This window comes from Tenebrio molitor, chromosome 2, assembly GCF_963966145.1.
Source record: "Tenebrio molitor chromosome 2, icTenMoli1.1, whole genome shotgun sequence".
NCBI lineage: Eukaryota > Metazoa > Arthropoda > Insecta > Coleoptera > Tenebrionidae > Tenebrio > Tenebrio molitor.
The window spans coordinates 8,748,431-8,775,152 of NC_091047.1; the positions used below are offsets into that span (position 1 = coordinate 8,748,431).

Genomic DNA, 26,722 nt, shown 5'->3' on the forward strand with positions numbered 1-26,722 from the left:
CCGGTTATAAATCTCGAATTTATCACGAATTATTACTTAAAGTTTAGGTGACGGTTTTGTAAAGTTTTTAACGCGAAAGAGGTAGTTCTTTAACAACTAAAAATATACATACACAAAGTTGTTGGAATTTGATGTTATTTCACACAGAGATGGCCGACCAACCGCGGTAAGCAAGCTCACTACTTTCACAAAACAAACATAACAACTAAAAAACTAATGGACGCCCAAAAATACTCCCAAAATTCACCACGTGCATTTGGACATATCTTGTTACAAGTAAAAACTAACCCCAGGTAAACACTGTCCACAACAAATCAACAATAAACACCCCTTTGACTTAACATGTCTGCTGTCAATTTCCGCTCGGCTCCTGATTGGTCTAGCCGCTTCAAAATTTACCGCCAACCAAACATAACCTCATCTAAAACAAAGCTTGACGCGCATTTTACGAAATTCGTGTTTTTCAGGATGCATTTGCAAGAAAGGCAATTGAAACTTAATCACACCCAATCCATGACCGCAAACAAGGATGTTGCAGCTCTGAAGGCCGAGTTAGAAATTGAACTTAAGAACAAAAAACAATGTACTTATAAACCATACGAGTGTACACAACTGACTCTTGATGGTTTTAATTATTGTCTCAAACATATCCTTCAAGACAAGACAGCACCATATAAGCAATGTTCATACATATATGCGAGCAACGGGAAGCGGTGTCAATTAGCTGCTCCAAAAATTGAAAAGAAAGATTTTGGATATTGCAATGAGCACGCAGTTAGAGCTACACTAGCAAAGAATCGCCAAAATTCCAGATATCCGCCACCCCAAACAGCAGAGGTGTTATTGTTTTCATTAGGACATTATTTAAAGAAGCCAAGAAATAGAAGTGTCTCAGGCAGTACTGATGAATCAGATCGCATGCTTACTGAAGATAATATAGAACCAAAAACAACAAGATGTTTAGATCCTTTCCGTATGTCTGCATAAATCAGAGCTTTCAAGAAATGCTTAAATTATATTTTTAGGTGATATTGATGCAAACAACTTGTACAACTCTTCATGTAACAATATCCTAGATTTCTGCAGTGAATCTGACAGTGATGTTGAAGCTTCAACTTTTGCTTCAGTGTGGCATGATGCACAAAATGACAGTTCTGATAATGAGAGTGTGGACTCAGATCAAGATGATGCTTTAAAGTGAAATTTGTAAAAAATAATTAGCAATTGTTATTAATTATTGATAATTTCAGGCATGCAAATGTTTATACTGCTGAAGAGATAAGTTCAATCACAAAGGACAAATTAATTAAACTCCAGTCATTATATATTGAGCAGTATCGCCATTTACAACATGTTTTTAAGGAGTGTAAAAGAAAATATGTTCATAATTTGAAAAGAGAAAAAGAAACTTGCTGTGAGCTAAACTATACATATTGCAATCACATTGTTACATTTGAATTTTTTAGGCAACATTTATAATCAAATTCGCGAAAATCCCAAAGAACAACGTTTATACAAAAAATTGAAAGCACTTAATAAATATCACAGAACACATGGAGTTGAAGCTATCCTTAATAAGAGATTACATGACTCACGTGCAAAGGTTGTTTATTAAATGTTAGATAAAATTTATTTCAAGTAAACTTTAATTTTTAGATTACTGATGGATTATTTTCTAAGCCACCAAGCTATTCAAAATGTTTGTTCACAGAAGGTGGGGTAAAATGTGGAGAAAGAACACTTCCTTTAGCTAGGCATTGTAGAAAGCATATTCTAGAGGTATTATTTTTTTCCCTCTGTAATAACTCCACATTGTTATGATATATTTTAGGACCAGAGTCAAGTTTTGTTTAGGCCATGTGGAAAGAAGAAAGCAGATGTGGAATGCCAGACTCCTGTAGAAGCCATTTTTGATGATACATGTTGCAACTTGCACATGGATATTCCTTCAATTAAATCTTATGCCCAACTGAGGGTATTATTATAAAATAGTAATATTTTTAATATGCTCACTTTTTTTTTCAGAAAAATTCAGAATCAGACTTTGATGACTCTTTTGAATCTCCTGAAAGTATGTTAATGGAGGCAGTATCAGATAGCGTGAAAACTGAAATGATGGACTATAAACCTAATCTGGAAGAAATGAAAACGCTACCCTCAGTTTTGTTTGAAGAATCAAGTATGGATGCTAGTGTTAAAAATGAAGATCTTGATGATGAGAAGACAGGGGATGAAGATGTACAAGTTGATGTGGATGATGATGAACCTAGTCCAGAGGGCAAATTGGAAATAGATTTGCACGACGAGGACATTACTGAAAACAAAAACGATGGCGAAATTAAAATGGAAGATGACAGTTCAGAGGATAAGAATGATAATTCTGTTGATAAACCAGTTACCAATGATATTTAAATTTGTGTTTATAGTTTCGTAAAAAGTATTGTTTTTGTATTAAAATGATTGAATTCTTTGTACTAGTTTTTTTTTCCGAGAAAGAACCCACATTCACAAGTTTAGCGCTAGTTTTTTAAATATTGCCTTCAAGGATTCTACATTGCCGATTTGTTTGTTTACATTTTTGACAGTGTCCAAATGTCAATTTTCATCTTTTTAGGATGGATATTTCCACTTAAAATTACTAATGAATCTCTGTATGGGATATAAATGCCAACTAGCAGTAGTGCTGCTACAATTGTATATAGATTATATTTTAAGCCGCCCCCGTTTGAGCCGATTTCTTTGTAGGAAAAGAAGAGGGCTTTCCGATTGCAAACCCAAGTGCAAAGCGTCGAGAGAAGCGATGCGGACCGCTCCGACGCTTTTCTCACGATAGAATCGGCACTGCCCTCGAATGAACACAGGAGATTGACTAAGAGATCTCACAGTACATTAAACGCTTCGAGCATTTCTAAAGCTCACAGTACAAAGTTAATACCATGTGACCCAATCACATTACAAACTCACGCTGACGGCTCAATTCACATCATACGCACCCATAATGAAAAAGAGTGCAGTCCAGACCGAATAAGTCTTGACAGGCGAGGTCTCACTTCATTTCCCATCATAGATGGTGAAATGAAATTAAGGCTGCTGTCATTACAGCATAATTTAATCAGCAATTTAGATGGGTTGAAAGCTCAGAATTTTCCATATTTAGTTTTTTTAGATATTTATGACAACCAATTAGAACAAATGGAGTGTTTAAACACATTAGATAATCTCAGGGTTTTGTTGGTAGGAAAAAATAGGTATTTGTTTCTGTTGACAATGATATTCTCATCTAACAATGTTATTTCAAGATTGCGCAAAATTGAAGGACTAAATGCACTGAAAAAGATTGAAGTGTTGGATTTACATGGGAATCAAATTACTCATGTTGGTGGGTTAGGTTCTTTGACAGAATTGAAAGTGTTAAATTTAGCTGGAAATCAAATTCGTTATATTGGTCTTGGTGATTTTCAAGGGTTGACATCACTTCAAGAGTTAAATTTGCGAAGAAATAGACTTAAAAAGCTACTGGGGTTTGGAGAGACTCCAAATTTGTCCAAACTGTTCATCAGCAACAATGATTTACAAAGGTATTGCATTTAATCATATTATCCAGACTTTAAAGATTCAAATTAATATTTTTTTTATCATGTTTGGTGCTGTCTGACTTGACAATTTAATTGCGTTATGCGTATTAATATTTAATTGTTTAGTTGGAATTTGGGTAAAAATACGATTATATCAAGACAAACTAATAATACCTAAACAAATAAAGACAGAAATACATATTGCATCTTAGAAAAAAAAAAAACAACTAAGAGAGATGATTTAATGAAATAATTTAATTAAATAAAAAAGTTCTCTAAAGAAATTCGTTGCATTGTTTCCGCTTCATAGTTTTAATTTGTGAAAAATGCAGTTTTTAATATAAATAAGTATTTTGGGCTGCTTTTTTATATTTTGAACAGATGTTTACTGTCTCAAGTTTCAAAACAGGTAAAGACCTCGAGGTAGTGGGTTCACGATCCCAAGAAAGCTTAAGCCCTTGAGCTACTTGTGGTAATCTTTAAATGATTACTTACCTTTATCTTAAAATAGACCTATTATAAAACTGTCATACACAATGTTGAGTTCTTGTTTAAGCGATTTTTAAATTTACTGAGCATCGGATTACGGGACTAGAGGTGCCAACGTAAAAAGAGGAGCTGCCACAAAGGCGGCCAACTGCTAACCCATGAAATTAAAAATATGGAAAATTAATTTACAAAATACCGGGTGATCAAAAAGGACTGTTTAAGTTGGAAATACAATTAAGAGCATTTTATTAAAATTACTAAAAATTTGGGCATTCTTGAAATGTTCTTGTTTGGTATTCAGTTAGAGAAATAACATTTTTGTCTAACTGTGGGTATATCAATTTAATTTAAATTAAATTTCCATTTTCATTATTATTCAAGTCGACAAAGTCACAAGAAATCTAACGTATTCAGAATTCAGTTCAAGTTTGTTAAACTGTTTTTGTTTTTTTTAGTAGAATAATAAGTGGAAAATCCGACAAAACTGCTGGTTTCTGTAAACAGTGAGTTTACAGAATTTGGTTTTACTAAGAATAGGAATTAGGAACGTTATTTTTCTTTGTATTTAGAGTGGCACACTGATGAATTTATGACACCCCTTGTTGTGGTGGATCACTTAACTTATATAAAAATAAATAACTAGATATAACAATGTTGTTATTGCAGTCAAACTATTTTTCTAACAAAACAGGTAACACTTTGAACCTTACCGCCGCTTATTTCCAAAACTAATAGACGTACTGTTTGTTTTTACTTTTATTTTTATTACTTCCGTGGATTTTCCCTGGTCAAGTATTGTTCGGTTTTTAGTGTGGAAGATATCAGCAGTCTGGCAAAATCATGCAACTTGAAAGAAATTTCCATAGACAACAATCCTGTATTTCTTGCGGGCGATTGCGTTTCATTCTTAGTTTCATATCTGCCTCAATTAAACAAGTTGAATACGATGCAAATAACAGAGCAAGTGAGAAAAGCCGCTATGGCTTGGCGCAGAAACAAAGAGTCGACCAACTCCGCATTTATGGACTTGACGAGCGACGTCTGCCTGAACGTGCGAAGAGAGGAAATAATTTCCAACGCGAGAACCAACTGGGAATTACTGAGGTCCCAAACAAAATGTCTTACGGCGAAATCATCAAGCAACGTAGCGAAAAACGTGAACAATTTATCTTTAGATTCCGACTTGATTTTGACTTCTTTCGGAAAAACCAAAACGAAGACTTATGCCAGTATTACTACCAAAGTGCCTCTTTTTACAAATAAGAAATTGATAAGGACTAGTTCGCAAGACACGGATAATTCGCAAAATACTTCATCGTCGAATACTTCAAGCAACGAATTCATCAGACTTCCTCCGATTCTGCTCCCGATCATCAAGAAAATGGAGCAGAAGAGCGAGACGGGTTCCAAAGAAAACAGCATCAAATTGTCGGGGAGTTTGTCGAGTATTGGCCCCAATGTTGACAGTTCTGTTAGCTCTTTGGGCAGCGAAAACGAGTCTTCAGGTAGTGAGAGTTCCAGCGAAACGGAAGTGGAGTCAGAAAATGAGGAAGTCGAGCAGAAACCGAAAGAGGAAGTGCAAGAGACACCATTACCAAGGTATTGGGACCTTGTTTTTTGATATTTTTAAATATATTTTGTGTACAGAGTGACTCCAGTTGTGGAGGAACATGTAGAAGAGAAAAATACGTGTGTCGAGACCGCTAGTACTGGTTCTAGTAGTGCTACCAACATGACAGCACCGAGCACTTCGACTAGCGATCCGTCATCAAAAACAGATAAAATCCCAAGAAATGTGAAGAGCGCAGCGAATAATCGAATCTTCAGCTCTAAATTACACGGAAGAGCGTCTACCGCGAAGCCTAGAAAGCAATGCTCTCCTCCGGTGTTGTCCGGTGGGAAGGACAGGGAGCAAGGTTTGTACACTTGTTTGCACAACACGACGGACAACAAGAGCGAGTCGATGTGTCCGTCGTGTTGTGCGTTTTCCTAAATGGCTTGACGTAAATATGACGTTTAGGCGGAGACTACTTGATCGAAATCTGCGGCCGATATTTGAACGTGTACGGACAATGTGCCTTACGTTTCATCGACAGACCATGGAACTCTTCAAAAGCCAACGACGTAAACACCGTCAAGTTTAACTACGTTAATTTCAATGGAATCACAGGGATTTTAAACAAGCTAAAAATGAGATTTCCGAACGTCGATCATTTTTCCTTCAAAGAAACCAACATCCACTGTTTGGGTCAGATAAACGCGTTAGCTGAAGTGCAAGGAATAATTTCGCTCTACATCGATCCGGAGGGGAATCCGATCATGCACAAGAAGTGGAGAAGCTACGCGATCTACAGGCTGTCCCACTGGGGCCTCTCCGTGATCAACGAAGCCGAGGTTACCGAGGAAGAAGTGAAAAGGGCCAACGAAGAATATCAGAGTCTGAGCGACTTGGTATTGTGGTCACTGCCGGACGTTTTGCTGCAGCCTTTGTTGGTAAGATTGAGATTGGACGTGAGTTACGGGGTTTCAGAGCAAAATGCGAAGAAGTGGTTGTTGTCGGCGGACCCGGACTTGAAGAGCGTCGTTAGCAAAGAAGCGTTGCAGTGGAAGAAAGGATGCGCGGTGCAGGTCAGGGAATTTAATTTCTTGATGGATTAGTTGTTATTGTATTTTTACAGGAGGACGTGGTCGTGAGGCAGAAGGCCAAGCACTATATTTCTCAGTTGTTGGAAGAAATGGGTAACTCGGTGAACAAGTTGAGGTTACTCGACAAAAAGTGGCCGTCGATTTTACATGAGTTCGTAAGGAACGCCCTTCTGGATTATTCACAGTTAGATATGTACATGAAACAGAAAATTTTAGAACTGAAATGAGTCATTTATTATTTCACTGCCGTATATTTAAACACTGTTATGCACTATTGTGAATGTTGACTTTTTATTAAGTGGTTTTTATTGTATTTGTTGAATACATTTGTTATTCTTTACTATTTTGGTCTTTTCATTTTGGAACCAGAACTTGCTTGTTTTTTTTTGCCCAAGAGTGAAAACTTCTTTACGCATCGACTGACCAGATTCACTCTTATTGACAATTTAAATGTTAAATGCCGATATAATTTAAAATTTTATGGGTTAAGAAAAAACCACAAAACCATTAAAATTTCACTTTAAATTCCAGTTCCACGATTTAACTGCAGTGGACCTTTCTCCCTTGTCGGAACATCGAATTTTTTTTTTAATTTAAAATACTTTAAACAACCAGTTTTGCCTGCGGCTTTACTCGTGTTACCTATTAAGGACTGTGATGTCAGGATTAAGATAATTTTTTGGTTAAGAGTTTCTCCAAAAGTTTTTATTTAAAAATTTCTTCAAAAGTTTTTGGTTAATATTTCTCAAAATTTCGCCTAACTCTGCTTAAGCTGTTCTCTATCGAAGTATCAAAGCACTGTAAAAGAAAAATAAGTGACTACAGTAAATTTCAACAAATTTACATAAATAGGTACTATCGGCGCCATCGAAATGTGAACGCCAAATTTTCCTAGTGTGTGTTGTAGCATCAATCATAGGCGTGCGTTAATGTGTCAGATTTGTGACAATTTTCACAAACATAATTTGTCAACAGATTTAATTTATTTTTAAACAATATACATGCCACGACACTTGACCGATATGGGAAAAGCGAGGGCTGTTGCCAAACTCGAGGAAAATTGTAAAATTGTAATAGAAAGTTATAGGTAATATGTAGAAATCTTTTCTTAACTTTCATACATATAGTACGCCACTGAACAAAGTTTTATTTAATGTAGAACAAAACAGAAGACGTTTCTATGGCACCAGAAATTCGTTCACATTTCGTTGGCGCCGATAGTACCTACATGAAATGAAATTAATAATTAAGAAAAAATCACTCCAATAAAACTTTAGCTGTGGAAGACCTTATCGCAACCCTTTTCACAACTGGGTCCTTTTCGTCACGTTATATTCGTGTGGGCCCATTAAGTGTTTAGTACGATGAGTTTAGTTTTTTTAAAAAGAAATCGGCAACTGTTCAAGGCCACTTTAACTTTTTATGGGATATGGACTACCAGGGCTGTGGCCCAAGGGCACTTAAGTAAGTGAGAGAGGTCACCTAGACTCAACTCAAAATTTTCTTTATTTTAAAAAATCGATCAATAGTTTTTGAGTTGTGGATTCAAATTGAGAACCACGTAGACAGACAAACATTCTACAAACTCCTAAAATATTCTTTATATCCCGTAAGCAAACTTGAAGTTTGTAAATCATCCTAGATTACCCAAGTGATTCTGTTACTCAACTGGCGTTGTACCTTCTGTCGCTGATTAGAAATCGTAAGTGAATGAGTAAGGAAAGATGTAATCCTTCATTACTTTTTGTTGTCAATTCCTCTTGTTCACGACAGAATTTCTCTTTTGGTCTAATTGTTGACCGTTCCTACACCTTTCAGGTTTTAATTTCATATTACTCGGAAATTGCAAATTTAACTCTCTCATCGATTCAAAGTCAATCCAAGTCTTAAACACGAATGAAACGGAGAGCAATTACCGCTGTTACACTTCATAATTAAAAGACTGAATTTACTTGTAATAGGTATTATCTATTTAATACTTAAAATAATACTTAAATAAATTATCAGGAATGTACATCTTACACAACATAAATCAGAACAAGTAATACGCACTGAGCACATGGCTGTGTGGCGCGGTTCGCTCAGACATGTGGAGAAATACTTTCACTGCTTTCCCATCTCTCCCCTATATTTCCATTGAGTTTATATATTTATCTGCAGGGCTCCTAAATTCAAGTCTTTATCTGTTCATTCCTTGTGTATATTGTGTTTGTCTTTTCACATTCTAAGGTAAAGTAAACGACTTGTAGTAATAAAAAATATTTATTGCATTGATCTCATGTCCTATTGTTATTTTTAAATCAACAAAAATTGAAAATTTTATTCACCACTATTTTAATACAATTAATTTTTTGCTGTGTGTGGTCTGGATATTTTTCTACCCACTTTTGTTAAACAATATATACCTACATCAAGATTTTTTTTTGTAGAAAATGTTTTCAACTCTCAGAAAATCAATTATAAATAAAAAGTGATTGAACGAGCAATTTAAAAATATTATGTCGTGTGTTGTGACAATTAGTGTCCAGTTTGAGTTGGTTTTTTAAAGTATAATTTTTTATATAAAATTTGGTTAACCTGAAGGTTGAAAATAGTACTAAACGAAATCCTAGGTTTAAAATTTTGGGATTCCCCATTAAAATGTTTTAGACTTTTTTGGAGAAACATCTTATTACATATTTGAAATTACCATTTAAATGTAAGTAAATAAAATTTTATCAAATTTGATAAAACCGAAATTTTCCGTTTACTGGAGGAGTGTCATAAAAAATGGAATAGAATAATGTCCGTGTGTGTACTTTCGCGGATGCAAGAAAGCGGCCTTAGGCCTCGCAAAACTGGTTTATCGTAAATTCATGTAAATCATGTCGTTTGGTGACCAACAAGGAACAAGACCACGCACGTGCACTACGAACTCTGAAAAATTCAAATCGCCATAATAACTACTTAGCCTTTCCTTAATAAATAGCGATTTATTTTTTACACGCGTGTACGATTATTTCTTGCGTGCATTCATAATTACACTTTCTTCACGATCATAATTTTTTTTAATTAATCGGATCGGAATTGATTTTCACTTTCTGCGATTTAATTTACAGATGAATTATATTCCCCATATTTTCATTCTGCTCGGCATTGTCGGTGTGTCCAAAGCGCACCATTTTATCAAAGTCGTTATTCTGGCCGGCTTGGGATTGGCGGGTCTATGGATGGTGCACATGCTAGCTCAAGACTACGGCCACATTAACAATTCCGGTGGCGGCGGCGGCGGCGGTGGGAAAGCATTCGGAAAGCGGTCTATTGATGTAAGTGTCGAATCTTCGCAAATTGAATGTTGTTAAACTCGTTTTAAATTCGGATCCCGTTTCACTTCTCAGAATCGCGATGAGACCGAATGACATAACTAAAAAAACCGGATCTATAATTTGTTTTAATTTCATGTTTCTTTTTATCTTAAATAACGGAGCTTTACGGTTCCACTAAAAATGGGAAACGTAAAGGGAAAGTCGTTTTATAAATCAAGATTATATTGTCAGTGTCATCTTGCGTACTTTTCCTTTTTAAGAAGGCCCGGTTTTGTAACCACATGCAAGAAAAACTTGATTCATTGTTGTTGCATGAACTTACTCTCGTTTTGATTTTGCACATTTATTTTTGGTGTAGAGTCCAAAGCAGAATGAAATAAACTGGGAATTTATTTTGTCAAGAGATCCAGCACGTTGCGCTAGAAGTTTTATTTGTCAGTTGGCAGCCCAAGATGAAGAACAATTAGACGAAGTGGGAAACAATATTCTTAAACTCACACGGTAACATTTTCCATTTTTAATTGTGTTTTCTATTCATTCAAATCATTTCAGATTATCCGCACAAAAGGATTCGTGGGCGAGTAAACAGTTACTAGAAGCATTAAAATACGGAGAAAGTGCCGTAAATCCCAACCAGTGTATGAAACTGTACAAATTTTGTCCATATAGTAGCCAAACGATGACTTCTTTATTAAAATTTTTTGGCGGTTAAGACTGAGTTAGATTTTTTACTATAAGAACTGTGTTAAAATAGGAATATCTAATAATTTGAATTGTACTCTCGCAATAAAAATTAATATTTAAATCACAAACGAAAAGAATTGTTCAATAACTCGAGGAATGGTAAGGGAGTTAACTTGAAGTGTATAAATTAAACGTAAGCAGCGATTAGAGAAATTGTGTATATCCAGTCATACATAAATACGAAATAAATACATTTTTCATCCAAGTCCACAACCATAAAATATTTACTTTTAAATTACTACCGATCGAGAATAAATATTTCACAGGTGCATACCAAACACCTACATAAATAATTTAGAAATACAAATCTTACAAAAGAGGAAAGTACCTTCGTCACTAGAACTGGAATAACACTCGAGGACTCAGTTACTTTTTCTTCTTTCCTTTCTTGCCATCCACAATCGGAGTTCCCAATAAATTTGCCAATTTTGTCTTTAATTCAAGCAGTCTTGAAACTTCAGGTTGCCACTCTGTCTTGTCAACACCACTTGCTTTCAGCTCTCGCACTACTGTACCCTAAAAATGAATGTATACATTACACCTTTAAAACGCTTCTAATCACTCACTTGTTTTGAAATTGCTTCTTCCAATTTTGCAATTTCTCCTGGATTTTTATTACACACATTGTTTTCAACTGTGTTATTCGAATTAACCGTGTTCTTCTGGTTGTTTACCTAAAATTAAGTAAAATATTAAACATTTTCTTCTTACTAATGACAGGTAGAGGGCGTCTCAAATTGAAGACGTCAATTTAAATCTTCCATTCCAATATAAATATCTTTCTTTTATTACCTTCGTTGCTGTCGCTTTTTTGGGCTGAACCGGTTTGTCGCAAGCGTTCGTTGTGTCACCGTTTCTACCGGCAAACATTTTTTTCAGTTCTTCAACTCTTGACAGTTCCAGTTTTGCAAACAACGCTGCGGGTTCACCTAGCTTGTGGCCGGCTGGCAGAAGTTGTATTATCCTTATGTTTCTACAACACATTAATGTTTAGAACACACAACAATCGGAAAAATTGAAACTTACTCTGGCGTCAGAGCCGTATTAGTACTATTCAATTGTTTTTTGAGAGTTTCGCTAGTTTCGGGCATGTAAGGATGCAACAGTGTTGCCAGCAAACATGCGATATTGCAACAAACCCCGATGACCGTGCCCGCTCGAATCCTGAAATTTAAGAGTGTAATTGCGCAACTTTCGTGCGAAAAACGCGTTACTTTTCTTCAGGACTTCCTTTCAAAAGTACCCACGGTTGGTTGGCCTGCATGTACTGATTTCCGTGACGAGAAATTGCCAGGATGTGTCTAATACCGTCTCTAAGTTTGGATTTCTCAAGACTGCTTACGTAACCTTTCAATTCTCGCGTACACAAAGCCAGTAATGTGAAATCGTCCTTATTAAGCTTCATTTCGGGAACGGTTTTATTAAAATTATTCTTTGCGAATACTAAAGCCCTGAATAGTAAAAAATAAATAATAAATTACAAGAAACCACACTCAAATTACCGATTGATGAAATTTCCCAAGTTGTTCAACAACTCTGAATTGTTTTTGGTGGCGAGATCGCTCCAACTGAAACTGGAATCTTGTGATTCGGGCCTAACATAGAGTAAGTAGAAACGCCAAACATCACTTGGTATACCAGTTTCTCGCGCGTCATTTCCAAAAACGCCCACACCACGAGATTTTGAGAATTTTCCGTCCTCATAGTTCAGATATTCTAAAATTTACAATTAAAAAAAAACGCATCAAGGGAAAGTCTATGTTTGTTGAAATGTCAATAGATGGTGCTAATTCAAGAAATTTGAAAGAGCTGTTACCTGTCGCCATGATGTGTGAAACAGTGGTGTACCCTCTGTTGGTTCCTAGAAGACAAGCAGGAAACATGACGGCGTGAAACGGTACATTATCTTTGGCCATAAACTGGTACAAAGTTATACTGAATTCAGGTGCAGGTCTCCACCATTTCTCCCATTCTTGGGTGTACGCTTTACTGATCGACATGTACCCGATTGGGGCGTCAAACCACACATAAAATACTTTGTCTTTGAAATCCTTGAGAGGTACAGTCACACCCCATTTTAAGTCTCTGGTGATGCAGCGAGGTTTCAAACCTTCTCTCAGCCACGACTTTCCGATAACTTGGGCGTTATTTGACCAACCAGGAGCCGATTTCTTCATCCAATGCAACAAGAGGGGTTCCAGCTGTAATTGTTCCATTTAAAAAAACAACAGTTGCGAGTTCTCAATTGTCTACCTTTGGCAGATCAATGAAAAACTGACTGGAAGTCTTCAGTTTGGGAGTGTTCCTGCAAATCTTACACCGCGGATTTTTGAGTTCAATGGCATTCACTAATTTGCCGCAACCGTCGCACTGATCGCCTCGAGCGTCTGGATATATGCATTCAGGGTGCGGACAACCCCCTTCTACGAATCTATCAGCCAAGTAGCGTTGGCAGTTTTCGCAGTACAATTGTTCAACAGGTTCGGTAAACATGAAGCCGTTGTCATTCAACTGCAAGAACAAGTCTTGACAAAGCCTTAAAAAATCACGAGTTATCATTTTAATGAGTAAAGATGAGTTATAAAACCTCACTCGGTCTGTTGCGGCGTTGAAGAACGACCAAAATGATCAAAGCTAATATTAAACCATTCATAAATATCCTTGTGGATTGCGTAATATTTATCACAGATGGCTTGACACGACATGTTTTCTTCCAAAGCTTTAGTTTCAGTGGCGGTGCCATATTCATCGGTACCTCCAATGAAAAGAGTGTTGTAATTGCAAATGCGAGCGAATCTTGCGAACACGTCGGCGGAAAGAACGCAACCAATAATGTTTCCCAAGTGCGGTACGTTATTGACGTACGGTAAAGCGGAAGTGATTAAAATATTTTTTTCATTGGGTTTAGGTAATCTGTAAATTTAGATTTGTATAAGTAAAAATATATACGCAATAATTGAGGTGTAGCGGGAACTGTTGACGTTAATAATTGTATTATTTAGCGAATTCGCCAGACATGAAAGCACTTTTAACAACCTAAATAAAACACCTGATATATTTTATGGCAAATTAAAAAAAAATCTAAATATAATTTTTGTACATAAATAATCAATTACTTTTACTATTTTTTTTTTATTAGAAATTGAAAGTTCACCAAGAACAATTAAGTTTGATAACAGCAAATTGAACTGACAGATATTTATGGGATAAAAAGAACAAATTGGACTTCAATGCAATGTTCTATTTAAAATAATAAAATTACTTTATTAGCACCACAGCAAAATTGCAATGGCTAATATTTCAGTTTTATTTAAATGTTAGAAATTACTTACACTACTTTTTGTTGATTTTTAAGTTTTGGAATTTGATCAGGCTCTATTAGCCAAGCTTTCTTGGCAGCTTCTAATTCTTCATTAGTAACAACTTCAGGCTGGTGTTGAGGTGACTGCTTAATTCCATTTTCAACAATGGGAGTTATAGGTGCTAAATACATAGCACCATAAGACAATGCTTGATAAGCCTTACTTGCTAAGGATATTGGAAATGTACTTAAGGCATCTTTTACTTGCTGAATTTGCTCTATTGTTTTCAACCAACTTACAACATTAGAATTTTCAGCTAAATATTCTTTACTTAAAGCATCATCTTGAGAAAGTGGATACAAAATTGACCAAACCACTATATCACTAGCATTCAGTTTATCCTAAAATAATAAACACTTGGAAAAAATTATTACTGGGTAATTTAAAAATTATTACTTGAGTTAAATATGGTCTACTCCTTAAAGCTTCATTTAATTTTTTAAATGCACTGGTAAGACTAGACTTGACTTTCTCATTTTTGGAGCCTGCTCCAATGACATGTGCTAAATTAGGGGCCAAAACAGTAGACTCCCATTCTAACCACTCATTCACAGCTGTCTCCGCTTCACCTGAGACTGGAAATAAAAACCAGACAGCCGAATTTGGCATAAAAATTGATGATTCTTCATTTACTTTTAAGTACGGCAAATGTCGCCGTTCTATCCCAGAAACTGGAAACAAGAAACGAACAAGTCAGAGAAATGGTGTGGCCACGTGCATTCAAATTTCAAAAAAATAGTGATGCAACTTACAGTCGTGTTGGATGATCTTAACCGGCTTTTGCGCGAAATTTGCGGAAATTAGCAATTTTAACACCGCTGGATTATTTTCGTTTGTAAAAATCAACATTTTTAACACATATATTTCAGAAAAGTGGTTTTCTGTGGAATTGCAAAAATTAGATAACCTTGCTAGCGTGTGCTAAAAAACTATGACGTTTCGATGACAAGTACATCTGCCAACATAACGGTAAATTACATCAAATCCCCTACACCTTTTCATTTTTCAATGTGGTGGATGCGGCATGTGTGGCATGCATGTGTTTTAATTATTGCACAATATTTCTTCAAATATTCAATTAAAACATAAGTTGCATCAATTTTTAGTGTTGTGTTTTAGTGATTAAGTGATCATGAAGTTGAGTTGTAACAAAACAAATCCTCTTCTAGGTTAGAACTCTCAAATTTCATCATTCCATATAAAAATAACTTCCTATAATTTGTAGGAGGTGTATTAGCCGCCGAGTACGTAAAATCGTTAAAAAACTTGGCTCTGGAGATTTACTGGGGCGACGAAAATCTTATTGATAACTGCACAAAGAAAATTAAATGTGAAACCAACAATGATTTATTAAGAGCAGTAGCTCGATTATTGGCTGAAAATGAACTGTATGGAAACACTCCAATTGAGAAAACAGAAGTTGATCATTGGTTAACATATTCACTTTCCCTAAAATCTGAAAAAAGTGATTTCAACAGTTTATTAACTTTTCTAGATAAATCTTTAGATGCAGTGACTTATCTAGCATGTAAACGCCTGACCATTGCTGATTTTGCTATCTTTGCCAGCCTCTATAGTCAGTTAAGTTAATAATAATTTTGTACAAATGTGTAATATATTTTTATGTAGGTTCAAAGTCTTGGCTAGATATTTTAACAAGTAGAGAAAATTCTGAATTAACACAAGAAACTACTGCAAAAAAGAAAATTTTTGTTAATATTCTAAGATGGTATAATTTTATCAAATCCAATCCTATTATTGCTAAAACACTTGATTCTCTACCTAATGAGGTTAAATCTGCATTAACACCTGTGTCTGGCAGATCATCAATGGAAAAATCAAATGTAGGAAATCGTGCCCGTGAGGGGAAGTTTGTTGAGTTACCTGGAGCTGAAATGGGTAAAGTTGTAGTAAGATTTCCCCCAGAAGCTTCAGGGTATGTGATTTTGTTTTTGTTGTGTTTTTATGATAGAGTTGTTTACTTAGGTATCTTCATATTGGTCATGCAAAAGCTGCTCTACTTAATCAATATTACCAAGAAGCCTTCCAAGGGAAACTTATAATGCGTTTTGATGATACAAATCCTGCCAAAGAAAATGTGCATTTTGAAAAAGTTATTTTGGAAGATGTTGCCATGCTGGAAATTAAGCCAGATATGTTTACACATACTTCACAATATTTTGATTTGATGCTAGAGTATTGTGAGAAACTTTTAAAAGAGGGTAAAGCTTATGTTGATGATACAGACCCAGAAACCATGAAAGCACAAAGAGAACAAAAAATTGAGTCATCTAATAGAAATAACAGTAATGACAATTTATTGTGATGAGTTTTGTAATAAAAACTTCCTGTTTTAGCATATGAACAAAATGCTAAATTGTGGGAAGAAATGAAAAAGGGAACGGCGCAGGGGCAAAAGTATTGTGTTAGGGCAAAAATTGACATGCAGTCTCCAAATGGATGTCTCAGGGATCCTACCATTTACAGATGCAAAAATGAACCACATCCCAGAACTGGTGATAAATATAAGTAATAATAAACATACATAATAAGCTATTTTTATGTTATTTAATTGTTTTTTAAGGGTTTATCCAACATATGATTTTGCGTGTCCAATTGTGGACGCGATTGAAGGCGTAACTCATACGTTACGCACTATGGAGTACCACGATCGCGACCCACAATTCTATTGGTTTATTGACGCGTTGGGTTTGCGCAAGCCCCACATTTGGGAATACAGTAGACTTTCAATGACCAACACTGTACTGAGCAAAAGAAAACTGACTTGGTTTGTGAATGAAGGGCTCGTGGACGGATGGTAAATATAACATAATTAAAAAAAAAAACTTCAGTTTGTTTTATTCCAAGGGATGATGCTAGAATGCCAACCGTTCGCGGCGTTCTCAGGAGAGGGATGACTGTTCAGGGATTGAAAGAATTTATTATAGCGCAAGGTTCTAGCAGGTCTGTCGTTTTTATGGAGTGGGATAAGATCTGGGCCTTCAACAAGAAAGTGATTGATCCCATTGCGCCACGATTTACTGCTCTCGATTTTGACAGTCCCGTTACCGTGAACGTAAAAGGGGTGAAGGAAGAGTGCCTCACAGTTCCCAAGCACCCCAAAAACAACGATGTTGGGACAAAATCAGTCTGGATTGGCCCAAAGATTTTGATTGATCGAGTAGACGCAGAGAGCTTGAAAGAAGGAGAAAATGCCACCTTCATCAACTGGGGGAATTTACTCGTTAAAAAAATTAATCGGTATTTGAGTTATAAATTAGAATATCCCGTGGTGACTCATTAAAAATGTGTTGCATGACGAAATATTCTAAATTAGTCGCCGACTACATTTTTTTAACACATTTACTATTTTAGTGAAAATAATGTAATAACATCAATTGATGCAGAACCAAATTTAGAGAACAAAGATTATAAAAAGACTTTAAAACTGACGTGGCTGGCGGTAACAGAAAAAGCCAAGTTTGCACCAACATGGTGCGTGTATTTTGATCACATAATTAGCAAACCTTTGCTGGGAAAAGACGAAGATTTTAAGCAATTCATCGGACACGAAACGCGGGTACGTTTATAGGTTTCATCTAATGAAATTTGATTTTGTGGGTTTTGCTTGTGTAGAAGGAAATTCAGATGATCGGAGACCCGGAATTGAGAAATTTGAAGAAAGGGGACATCATTCAGCTGCAGCGACGCGGTTTCTTTAAAGTAGACGTCGCGTATGAGACAATGAGTTTGTTTACGTGCAAGGAACAGCCGATTATTCTGTTTTATATTCCCGATGGTCACACTAAGGAAAGTCCGTTAGCAGTGAACGTTAAGGCGGGTGTTACAACAGGAAAGGTAAATTCTTATGGTATTTTTAATGTTAATAAAAAGAATTTAAAAACGGCAAGTTAAAAATAGTTATTTATGTAACAAGTGAGTAAATTTAATACCTTTTTTTTACGAGAAGGAAAATTTGCCGCACGAGCGAAGCGAGTGCACAAATCCGCCGAGTAAAAAAAATACTTTACTAACGAGTTGCATACAAAATTTGTTTGGCGTCCTTTATTAAATGCACAGGTTTTTTCATTCATTTGCGTTCATAATAGTAGTTTATTTAACAAGTTCGTATGTAAATTGGGCTTTTTTGGCACTCGTGAGCCTTTAAAACGCTCGTTTCACTCGCGTTTTAAACTGGTCCACTCATGCTAAAAAAAGCCCAATTTACACACGAACGAGTTGAATACAACTTTTTTTTGTTCGACGTTAATGTTCTTTTGGCTCCAAAAAGAACCTCTTTATTTCTTCAAAATAAAAAATTGAAAAAACCATCCACTGAAACAATACCAGAAAAATTATCTTAAATGTAAGACGTGTCAGTGAAATTTTAGCGAAGTGCTCGTGTTGTGTGTCTTGTCGAGACTGATTTCTTTCCAACATCCGTTTATTGTGTTTGAGTGTTATTTGTGAATTTGTGTCCAAAACTAAACAGTGTAGAGTCTTGAAATGGAGAAAACCATGTCTATGTGTTTGGGAATCGCGACAATGACCGGAGCTATGTCGACAGTCGTCAAAAGCAACACTGCCATCCCGTGCAGGCACACTGAGACCTTCACCACTCACGTTGACTACGGCTCGTGCGTCAGCATCGATATTTACGAGGGTGAAACGGTGGTAGTCAAAGAAAATAACTTTTTGGGGACTTTCGTCTTGAGGGGAATTCCACCGCTGCGGGCTGGGATCCCCAAAATCGAAGTAACCTTCGACCTAGACGCCAACGGGATTCTGCACGTGGCTGCCATGGACCAGGGCGTCGGACATTCTCGAGACATCATCACAAATGACGAAGAGAATCTCTCCCGGGAGGAACTCATCAGGATGGTTTCGGAAGCGGAACGGTACAGAAAGGAAGACGAAAAGCAGAGGGACCAGGTGGCGGCGAAGAACGACTTGGAAAGTTACATTTTCCGATTGAAGAGTGCGGCGAGTTAATGGGCAGACAAATTACCGACCACATATCAAGAAATTGTGACTCGAGAATACGACGGTTGTTTGCAGTGGTTGGACTCCAACCCTTCGGCACAAAAAGAAGAGTACGAAGCGAAACAAGCAGAGTTGACCGCGAAATGTAGACCCACCATGATGAAGTGCTACCAACTGAAAGGGACAACGTAGTTCTAGTGATATGTTTTGTTCGTTTGACGAAGTGGTATGGTCTGCACTGAAAATAAGACTGAATTAATTTTGGTCACACAAAGTTCTGCCGTCTCAGTTTAAACTTTCCATGACTTCTAAATATGTTCCACTTCTTGTAGAGTGAAAGTAGTACATATTGTGAGACGTTCGCATTTATTCTGTTTTAATGAATGTTACAATTAATGTTAATCTGACGCATTTTTGAATAAACGTTTAAAAAAATATGTATTTATCTTTATTACCCCAATAAGTGATCTATAACTCAAGTAAGTAATTAAATAATCGGCGTCAATAATCTTTATAATATTTCGTCAGCCGACACATCAGCTTCCACGTGTTGCAACAGATCAAGTGGGATTTTTTTTTCAGAACGAAAGGTCGTCAAAGAGTGGTTCAGCTGATCGTGAGTCTGTTAAATCGGCGAGCGAGATTAATTCAGAGATTATAAAACAAGGTGACGTAGTTAGAAATTTGAAGTCTCAAAAGGCACCCAAAGGCGAGGTCGATGCTGCGGTAAAAGTTTTGTTAGGTCTGAAAGCTGATTATAAAACTTTGACGAAAACTGAGTGGAAGCCTGGTTGTGTACCCCCTTCAGAAACTGCAAGTGAATCTACGGATTTGTCAAGATTCGATGACCTCAATGCGAAACTATCAGGTCAAGCTGATAAGGTGTGTTTTTTTTTTTAATGAAAACGGGTGGATAATCTTTAAATTTAGGTGCGAAAATTGAAATCGGAAAAAGCCGACAAGAGCGCAGTTGATGCAGAAGTTAAAATATTGTTGGCACTGAAACAGGAGTATAAACAAAAGTTTGGGAAAGACTGGGTGGCAGGAGCTGCACCACCAGCAGCTTCGGTTAAAATTGAATCAGATAGTGATCTAAGTGCAAAAATTGCAACTCAGGGTGACAAGGTGGATTTAAAAAAATGTGCATTGTTGATAGCGAAATGATGAAATAATTTGCAGGTACGAAAGTTGAAATCTGAAAAAGCTAGTAAAAGTGTCGTGGATGCGGAAGTTAAAATATTGTTGGCATTGAAACAAGAGTACAAACTGAAGTTTGGACAAGACTGGGTGCCGGGAGGTGCTCCAGCTTCAGCAGTTTCTGTTAAAACTGAGTCGGATGATGATGGCGATTTAAACGCCAAAATTACTGGTCAAGGGGACAAGGTATATTGAAGAAAATAATTGTGTTGCGTGATTGTGAAAAAAATTAAAATGTCATGATTGTTAGGTGAGAAAGTTGAAGTCTGAAAAAGCGGCCAAAAGTGTCGTGGATCCGGAAGTTAAGATTTTGTTGGCACTGAAACAGGAGTACAAGCAAAAATTTGGTAAAGACTGGGTAGCTGGAAGTGCTCCGCCCAAAACAGTTCAAAATACGTCAAGTAACAAGACTGAATCGGAATTATTGGAATTAATTGGCAAACAGGGCGATATTGTCAAGAAGCTGAAAGGCGAAAAAGCTAGCAAAAGTGACATCGATCGCGAAGTAAAGACTTTATTACAGTTAAAAGACGACTTCAAGAAGGCGACTGGAAAAGAGTGGAAACCAAATATGAAACCTGAGACTCACGATGTTTCAGCGACTCCAGCAGCGGGTGATAATGCAGGTGTTTCAGTATCGAAAAACGCTTTGGTGGAAAGAGTAACTGAACAGGGAAATATCGTGCGAGAGTTGAAAGCTAAAAAAGCTAGTAAAGTAATGATAAACGAATTGTTAAAAAAAAATGTATATCGTGTGATTTTAGGATGAGATTGATAAAGCTCTGAAAATTTTGTTGAGCTTGAAAGCTGAGTACAAGGCGCTTACTGGTACCGATTTTCCAGTGGCTGGAAGAACGCCAGCTAAGCCGAAGGAAGCACCACAGAAGGCCGCAAATCAGAAGGTGGCCCCAAAAGAGAAGAAACCAGTTGTTGTAATATGACCGTCATTGGTGAATTCGGTTGTTTATTTGTACCTAATTTTAGGCTGAGGATGGTGGTTTGAAGAAACAGACACGTTTGGGTTTGGAAGCAAAGAAGGAAGAGAACTTGTCCGATTGGTACTCGCAGGTGATCACCAAGGGTGAAATGATCGAGTATTATGACGTTTCCGGGTGCTACATCTACAGACCGTGGTCATTCGCGATCTGGAAAGTCATCAAAGAGTGGTTTTCGGCCGAAATCGACAAATTAGGCGTCGAAGACTGCTACTTTCCCATTTTTGTGTCTCGTAGCGTCCTAGAAAAAGAAAAGACACATATCGCAGACTTCGCTCCGGAAGTCGCGTGGGTGACAAAGTCTGGAGACTCGGACATGGCTGAACCCATTGCCGTGAGGCCAACGTCTGAAACTGTCATGTACCCGGCTTACGCGAAATGGATACAGTCGTACAGAGATTTACCACTAAAATTGAACCAGTGGAATAACGTTGTGGTACGTAATGCGACTTGTTTTTGTTCGTTGTTAACGTTTTGTTTTCGAAGAGGTGGGAGTTCAAACACCCTCAACCGTTCTTGCGAACGAGAGAGTTCTTGTGGCAGGAAGGACATACTGCGTATGCGACGAAAGAAGAAGCAGATCAAGAAGTGAAAACTATTCTAGGTAAGTATGTGAATTTACTGGTTCATAATAAATGACTTTTTTTTTAGATTTGTACGCGCGAATTTACACCGACATCTTGGCGATACCCGTCGTAAAAGGCCGGAAAACAGAAAAAGAAAAATTTGCCGGTGGTGATTATACATTGACTGTCGAGGCATTTGTGTCTGCGAGTGGTAGAGCCATTCAGGGTGGCACATCTCATCACTTGGGCCAGAACTTTTCGAAAATGTTCGAGATAATTTACGAAGATCCAGAAACACAAGAGAAGAAATACGTTTATCAGAATTCGTGGGGCATCACGACTAGAACAATAGGTAAAACAATATAAAATGATTGATAGAGTTGGTGATTTTTTTTTTCAGGTGTTATGATCATGATTCATGCTGATAATAAGGGACTGGTGCTGCCCCCTAGAGCTGCCTGCGTCCAAGTGGTCATAGTACCGTGTGGTATTACTGTTGGCCTCTCAGAAGAGGCAAGAAACAATCTTCAGGCTTCCTGCGATGCTTTAGAGAATGCACTGAAAGGTGCAGGAATCAAAGTTAAAGGAGACTATCGCAACAATTATTCTCCAGGGTGGAAATTTAATCATTGGGAGTTGAAGGTATGATTTGAGAGTTGTCTCTGTGCGGACGTTTTTAGTAATGTGTGTTAGGGAGTACCCGTTCGCGTGGAGCTTGGCCCCAAAGACATAGAAAAACAGCAAATTGTCGCCGTGAGGAGAGACACGGGAGAAAAAGTGACGCTACCACGCGACGCAGCTGCCCAAAAACTGTCAAATTTGTTGGACGAAATTCAGAATAATTTGTTACAAATAGCCACCAATGACTTGAAGAGCCACACGGTCTTGTTGAAGGATTGGTCCCAGTTTGCGACAAATCTGGATAAGAAAAATATGATTTTGGTTCCGTTCTGCGGAGACAGTTCTTGTGAAGATAAAATTAAAGCAGAGAGCGCTCGGTAAGCGATTAATTTTTAGGCAAACACAATTTTTAACCATTTGTTGTGAAGGGATGACGGTGAAGCCGCTGAACCGGGAGCACCCTCTATGGGTGCTAAATCTTTGTGCATACCATTAGACCAACCTGCACCTATTGGAAGTGGAGACAAGTGTATTCATCCAGATTGCAAAAGGAAACCGCTGTTTTATACATTATTTGGTCGAAGCTATTAGGATTTTTTCATTACCGTTTTGGAAGTGTTCAATTTAACGTGAAGCCGTTTTCATAAGAATAAACATCAATAAATAGAACAATTTTATTTCAAGTAAAATTATAGTATTGTATCAGATAACCAACAAAATCTATATGTTCTATTATTTAAGCTACATAGAGCTCTTTACACTTTTAGGTTTGCTAGATTTTTCAATATTTTCAATTTCTGTTTCACGCAACTTTTTCAGTTCATCCTGATAAAAAATGTTATTTAGATGTTACTGAAAGTTGCAGTATACTTACACCCCAGCTTAATTTTTCAGCTAAAAGTAGACATCCATCATCACAGTCTCCAAGCCATGCAACATCTCTTGTATTATCTTTTCCATCAAAATCTAAACCTCCCCCAAACCCTAACATTGCCATAATACCCGATTTTTGTCCAGCTTTTTCTCGATTAATCAAAAGTCTTGGACATGTTTTTGGCACTCTATAACAGTGTTAAAAGAAAAAAATTGGTTCTTTTAGTTTTGATTATATGCACCTATCAGTTAGAGAAGCAAAAGGTTGAACTGCCAAGGATGACCCTAAAATAATTAATAAATCGCACTTTGTAAAATCTTTTTCTATCAATGTATAAAATTTGTGTGGTAAAGCTTCCCCAAAGAAAATAATATCAGGTTTAACCACGCCTTTGCAACCCCTCTTTTCACATTCTGGAACCTCATCTTTGAAGATTCTTTCTGAAACCATTGGTTCAGATAAATGTCTATTAAGGCATTCAACAACCTTTCATCCATTCCAGTTTATATTCTTTTCTACACTTCAAGCAATGCCCAGTGTAAAATGTACCATGAGCCTCTACAATTTTGTCTTCTGGAATGCCAGCAACCCTTTCCAGAGTGTCAATGTTTTGTGTGTAATGTCTCAAAAGAATATTCTTTTCAATTAAAAGTTTTATAAAGTAGTGACAAATTGTTGGTTTGAAGCAACCAGGATACAATTCTTTAGCCAGTTCAAAAAATGGTTTAGGATTTTCATGGAAAAAATTTAGCTCAAAAATTGCTTGAGGATGTGGTAAATTATACTTCTGCAAGTTGTGATAGAGTCCACTTCCAGGTGAACGGAAATCTGGTATGCCAGCAGCTAAGACATGTTAATGTTTACTAACTATAACTTTAGCACTATGTGTTCTTACATGTGGAGATTCCTGCTCCCGCCATAGTTATTATGTTTTTACAATTTTTCTTTTTAATATAATCCACAATTCCATCCATAGACACATCATCAAGAATTTTTATTTTTTCTTCCTCATCTTTGTCATGTATTCCTAACTTGTCAGACAAATATTTTCGTAAGGACTCAACACTCATGGCGCCTGATGCGCCCCCAGCCTCTTCCAGTTCAGGTTCTTCACTTTCTGGCTTTTTAGCTTCAGGTTTATCTTTAATGTTTAAAAACAAAATTAAACCAAAATATGACATGTCAACAATACGGTACCGGTCGTATTTTCTCCAGACATTTTGATCTCCTTTTTCCACAATCTTCGTATTTTTCTGATTAATGATTTACAGTTATTGAACATAAAACGGTACTTTAATATTTTTGATGCATTACTTGACTTTGACACATAGTTGACAGTTGACAAGATAGCCAACCACAGGGAACACCTTAGCGAACTGTGTTTTTGTTTGAAATGTCACTCGCTTTGAGTAGTTCATCGTTTTGATGTTGGCGCTGAGTCCGTTAGAGTTAAAATCCGCAAAATCGTTCAAGCGCATTTTAGAATGAAAAAAAAATCACATCAAAACTATCATTTGTGACAATAATACTAACCTTTTACTATTAACTTTTACGACTACTAAAAATGTTTAAATGTACAAAGCCATTTTTTATTTAATTAACTACACAGATTAGAGAATAAAGCACATAATGAACGTAAATTTCTTAAGAAGAAGCCATCATTTAATCTTATTACATCAACAAAAATGTGTTATGATTGTTTTTCTTTTGCTGCGTAGAAACTCCACAAAGCAAGGAAAAACTAAAAAATAGCAAAACTAGAGAATTAGTAGGGACCAATACGTAACTAGCTACTTCAAATAAGGCAAAAATTATTCCCAAAGTGCCAGCAGCTTTTAGTGGACCTCGCAGGACTCCACCTGCAGCTCTTTTACACTCATCGGTTCTAGCTTCATTCTTTGTACAATTTGCCTCTTTGTTTTCGCAACAACTGTCTGGTAATTGTTCTGTAAGTTGGGTAACGTTACGATATCCGCAACAGTTCCACTATAACGAAACGACATAGAATTTATTATCGATCAGTAAAATAAGCACCTCCTTCTGTATTCGGTCAACTTCATCTTGAACGGTTTTATTGGTAACGGTTTCGTTGTAATAAATTACAAATTTTTCACGTAAAGAGCCATTAATGAAATATTTCAGTTTTATCATCTCCAAGAAACACAAGACGCTCATTATAATTTGAAGAAAATGACACAGCAGCAACATAATTCCATACTAAAAATGCATTTTTTACTTTTAAGGATATCATTGTAGGTATTGTTAAATTAAATCCAACATCGCCACGGAATCTGACGTATAAATGTAGTCTTCGTTTTTGACAATTGTTGCAAAAGCAAAATTTAAAAAAACATACAATTTTATTAAATTTCCAAAGCAATGTTTTAGTGATGTTACATTAAAAATTTAAATACTTACAACAATGAAAAGCCATTTTTTGGTCACCAGAATAGAGACCGCGATTCCTATCCAAGAAATAACCATAAGAATGCAACCTGTAGCGATTATTAAGTTTTCTACTTGAAGCTCATCCTCTTCTAAATCACTAATAATTTTAGTATCATAACAGTGCAACCCTCCAATTGTCATTAAAACAACAGCAACCATCTGTACGTAATTATTTATATTACCACTTCTTTAGGAGATCAATTACTTACTGCAAGCACTACATTAACTATTATCAAAATAAAATTCATTTGATAAGACTATAGATTATTACAATGAATGGACTTTTGACAAATTGACATTTTTGGTAAATATAAATCAAGACAAATTTAGGTATCCTAGTGATTATTACTATGTAGCTACACAGTCGGTTCTGTAATTACCTACAACTTTATAATTTAATTTGACACAAAATAGGTTTAGAAATTTCAGGAACAAATCAGAAACTCGGCAATAGTAACAGAAATGTAGGTTCTAGATTAGAACTATTCCTATAAAGTACAAGTTCACATTCTATAATTTTCAACAAGCTACAACAGATGTAGTAGAGAACAATGTAGATCGAACTGGTATTTTTTTTTATTTAAAGAAATTATGTATCTACCTATTTAGTATCGTGCGTTCATTTAAATTTATCCTCAAAGTAGGCGATTGTGAACGTACTATACGGAATAGGATACGTAATGCCTTACAAATTGTGTTGGTGTGTTTTGCGAAACTGGCTCCGTGACTCATAAAAAAGGTGCTGGTAGGCCAGTCGTTCGTACCGAAGAAATCGTCAGACTAAATAAGTTGAGACCGTGGAGGGTTGGGACGGACGTTTTCAAATCCGTGACCACCTTTGACCAAGATAATTTTTTATATCCCGATATTTTATTGCTCATTTAATACTCGTATTATCACCTTCAACTTCAAAACCA

At 36.4% G+C, this 26,722-nt stretch overlaps 7 protein-coding genes across 8 annotated transcripts; 5 read left to right on the forward strand and 2 right to left on the reverse strand.

Annotated features, from left to right (window-relative positions):
• Nucleotides 1-25: 25 nt before the first annotated feature.
• dgt1 (dim gamma-tubulin 1) lies at nucleotides 26-2,470 on the forward strand. Of its 2 annotated transcripts, none has more exons than XM_069036849.1 (8): nucleotides 26-166; nucleotides 468-973; nucleotides 1,026-1,197; nucleotides 1,251-1,414; nucleotides 1,467-1,603; nucleotides 1,657-1,779; nucleotides 1,832-1,975; nucleotides 2,026-2,470. In XM_069036849.1, exons 1-8 carry the CDS (start codon nucleotides 132-134, stop codon nucleotides 2,410-2,412), a joined length of 1,668 nt encoding a protein of 555 aa, XP_068892950.1. In that variant the 5' UTR covers nucleotides 26-131; the 3' UTR covers nucleotides 2,413-2,470. The 2 variants fall into 2 exon arrangements, with proteins under 2 accessions (XP_068892950.1, XP_068892949.1); XM_069036848.1 differs by having other exon boundaries at nucleotides 159-293.
• A 75-nt stretch (nucleotides 2,471-2,545) lies between these two features.
• On the forward strand, nucleotides 2,546-7,053 carry LOC138122597 (leucine-rich repeat-containing protein 49). The gene is made up of 7 exons (XM_069036842.1): nucleotides 2,546-2,694; nucleotides 2,746-3,248; nucleotides 3,300-3,578; nucleotides 4,875-5,663; nucleotides 5,712-5,980; nucleotides 6,085-6,692; nucleotides 6,743-7,053. Exons 1-7 carry the CDS (start codon nucleotides 2,665-2,667, stop codon nucleotides 6,935-6,937), a joined length of 2,673 nt encoding a protein of 890 aa, XP_068892943.1. The 5' UTR covers nucleotides 2,546-2,664; the 3' UTR covers nucleotides 6,938-7,053.
• Nucleotides 7,054-8,758: 1,705 nt separating this feature from the next.
• Nucleotides 8,759-10,964, forward strand: LOC138122611 (uncharacterized). Its single transcript, XM_069036862.1, has 4 exons — nucleotides 8,759-8,939; nucleotides 9,809-10,015; nucleotides 10,374-10,516; nucleotides 10,568-10,964. The coding sequence occupies exons 2-4, from the start codon at nucleotides 9,809-9,811 to the stop codon at nucleotides 10,725-10,727; spliced, it is 510 nt and encodes a 169-aa protein (XP_068892963.1). The 5' UTR covers nucleotides 8,759-8,939; the 3' UTR covers nucleotides 10,728-10,964.
• On the reverse strand, nucleotides 10,904-15,079 carry MetRS (methionyl-tRNA synthetase 1). The gene is made up of 12 exons (XM_069036841.1): nucleotides 14,874-15,079; nucleotides 14,518-14,792; nucleotides 14,092-14,462; nucleotides 13,352-13,672; nucleotides 13,013-13,295; nucleotides 12,576-12,960; nucleotides 12,262-12,475; nucleotides 11,974-12,210; nucleotides 11,786-11,923; nucleotides 11,552-11,732; nucleotides 11,326-11,433; nucleotides 10,904-11,275 (listed from the first exon to the last, which is right to left on the reverse strand). Exons 1-12 carry the CDS (start codon nucleotides 14,968-14,970, stop codon nucleotides 11,126-11,128), a joined length of 2,760 nt encoding a protein of 919 aa, XP_068892942.1. The 5' UTR covers nucleotides 14,971-15,079; the 3' UTR covers nucleotides 10,904-11,125.
• Nucleotides 15,080-15,110: 31 nt separating this feature from the next.
• GluProRS (Glutamyl-prolyl-tRNA synthetase) lies at nucleotides 15,111-23,172 on the forward strand. The gene is made up of 20 exons (XM_069036838.1): nucleotides 15,111-15,290; nucleotides 15,347-15,697; nucleotides 15,751-16,057; nucleotides 16,108-16,427; nucleotides 16,479-16,650; nucleotides 16,706-16,939; nucleotides 16,990-17,382; nucleotides 17,497-17,701; nucleotides 17,758-17,979; nucleotides 19,687-19,986; nucleotides 20,035-20,229; nucleotides 20,284-20,487; nucleotides 20,552-21,016; nucleotides 21,066-21,233; nucleotides 21,286-21,732; nucleotides 21,783-21,900; nucleotides 21,948-22,214; nucleotides 22,263-22,504; nucleotides 22,556-22,860; nucleotides 22,912-23,172. Exons 1-20 carry the CDS (start codon nucleotides 15,254-15,256, stop codon nucleotides 23,072-23,074), a joined length of 5,115 nt encoding a protein of 1,704 aa, XP_068892939.1. The 5' UTR covers nucleotides 15,111-15,253; the 3' UTR covers nucleotides 23,075-23,172.
• LOC138122614 (heat shock 70 kDa protein-like) lies at nucleotides 17,987-19,317 on the forward strand. Its single transcript, XM_069036865.1, has one exon. The coding sequence runs from the start codon at nucleotides 18,628-18,630 to the stop codon at nucleotides 19,111-19,113; it is 486 nt and encodes a 161-aa protein (XP_068892966.1). The 5' UTR covers nucleotides 17,987-18,627; the 3' UTR covers nucleotides 19,114-19,317.
• Nucleotides 23,144-24,727, reverse strand: Sirt2 (Sirtuin 2). Its single transcript, XM_069036855.1, has 6 exons — nucleotides 24,555-24,727; nucleotides 24,253-24,498; nucleotides 23,844-24,200; nucleotides 23,599-23,797; nucleotides 23,358-23,544; nucleotides 23,144-23,308 (listed from the first exon to the last, which is right to left on the reverse strand). The coding sequence occupies exons 1-6, from the start codon at nucleotides 24,637-24,639 to the stop codon at nucleotides 23,225-23,227; spliced, it is 1,158 nt and encodes a 385-aa protein (XP_068892956.1). The 5' UTR covers nucleotides 24,640-24,727; the 3' UTR covers nucleotides 23,144-23,224.
• Between the last annotated feature and the right edge of the window lie 1,995 nt (nucleotides 24,728-26,722).

Excerpts from the sequence above, each read along its gene's own strand:
- dgt1 (XM_069036848.1), top strand. The coding sequence starts at position 217 with ATGGACGCCCAAAAATACTCCCAAAATTCACCACGTGCATTTGGACAT. Across the intron at positions 294-467 it reads CAAGTAAAAACTAACCCCAG|GATGCATTTGCAAGAAAGGC; the intron begins GTAAACACTGTC and ends CGTGTTTTTCAG. Across the intron at positions 1,415-1,466 it reads AAGAGAAAAAGAAACTTGCT|GCAACATTTATAATCAAATT; the intron begins GTGAGCTAAACT and ends TGAATTTTTTAG.
- LOC138122597 (XM_069036842.1), top strand. The coding sequence starts at position 2,665 with ATGCCAACTAGCAGTAGTGCTGCTACAATT. Across the intron at positions 3,249-3,299 it reads TTGTTGGTAGGAAAAAATAG|ATTGCGCAAAATTGAAGGAC; the intron begins GTATTTGTTTCT and ends TGTTATTTCAAG. Across the intron at positions 5,664-5,711 it reads CAAGAGACACCATTACCAAG|AGTGACTCCAGTTGTGGAGG; the intron begins GTATTGGGACCT and ends TTTTGTGTACAG.
- LOC138122611 (XM_069036862.1), top strand. The coding sequence starts at position 9,809 with ATGAATTATATTCCCCATATTTTCATTCTGCTCGGCATTGTCGGTGTG. Across the intron at positions 10,016-10,373 it reads TCGGAAAGCGGTCTATTGAT|AGTCCAAAGCAGAATGAAAT; the intron begins GTAAGTGTCGAA and ends TTTTTGGTGTAG. Across the intron at positions 10,517-10,567 it reads AATATTCTTAAACTCACACG|ATTATCCGCACAAAAGGATT; the intron begins GTAACATTTTCC and ends AAATCATTTCAG.
- MetRS (XM_069036841.1), bottom strand. The coding sequence starts at position 14,970 with ATGTTGATTTTTACAAACGAAAATAATCCAGCGGTGTTAAAATTGCTA. Across the intron at positions 12,476-12,575 it reads TTCACACATCATGGCGACAG|AATATCTGAACTATGAGGAC; the intron begins GTAACAGCTCTT and ends TGTAAATTTTAG. Across the intron at positions 11,276-11,325 it reads AAGAAGCAATTTCAAAACAA|GGTACAGTAGTGCGAGAGCT; the intron begins GTGAGTGATTAG and ends ATTCATTTTTAG.
- GluProRS (XM_069036838.1), top strand. The coding sequence starts at position 15,254 with ATGAAGTTGAGTTGTAACAAAACAAATCCTCTTCTAG. Across the intron at positions 17,980-19,686 it reads CGGGTGTTACAACAGGAAAG|AACGAAAGGTCGTCAAAGAG; the intron begins GTAAATTCTTAT and ends TTTTTTTTTCAG. Across the intron at positions 21,901-21,947 it reads AGAAGTGAAAACTATTCTAG|ATTTGTACGCGCGAATTTAC; the intron begins GTAAGTATGTGA and ends CTTTTTTTTTAG.
- LOC138122614 (XM_069036865.1), top strand. The coding sequence starts at position 18,628 with ATGGAGAAAACCATGTCTATGTGTTTGGGAATCGCGACAATGACCGGA.
- Sirt2 (XM_069036855.1), bottom strand. The coding sequence starts at position 24,639 with ATGTTCAATAACTGTAAATCATTAATCAGAAAAATACGAAGATTGTGG. Across the intron at positions 24,201-24,252 it reads GGGAGCAGGAATCTCCACAT|CTGCTGGCATACCAGATTTC; the intron begins GTAAGAACACAT and ends AACATGTCTTAG. Across the intron at positions 23,798-23,843 it reads TAAACTGGAATGGATGAAAG|AAAGAATCTTCAAAGATGAG; the intron begins GTTGTTGAATGC and ends CAATGGTTTCAG.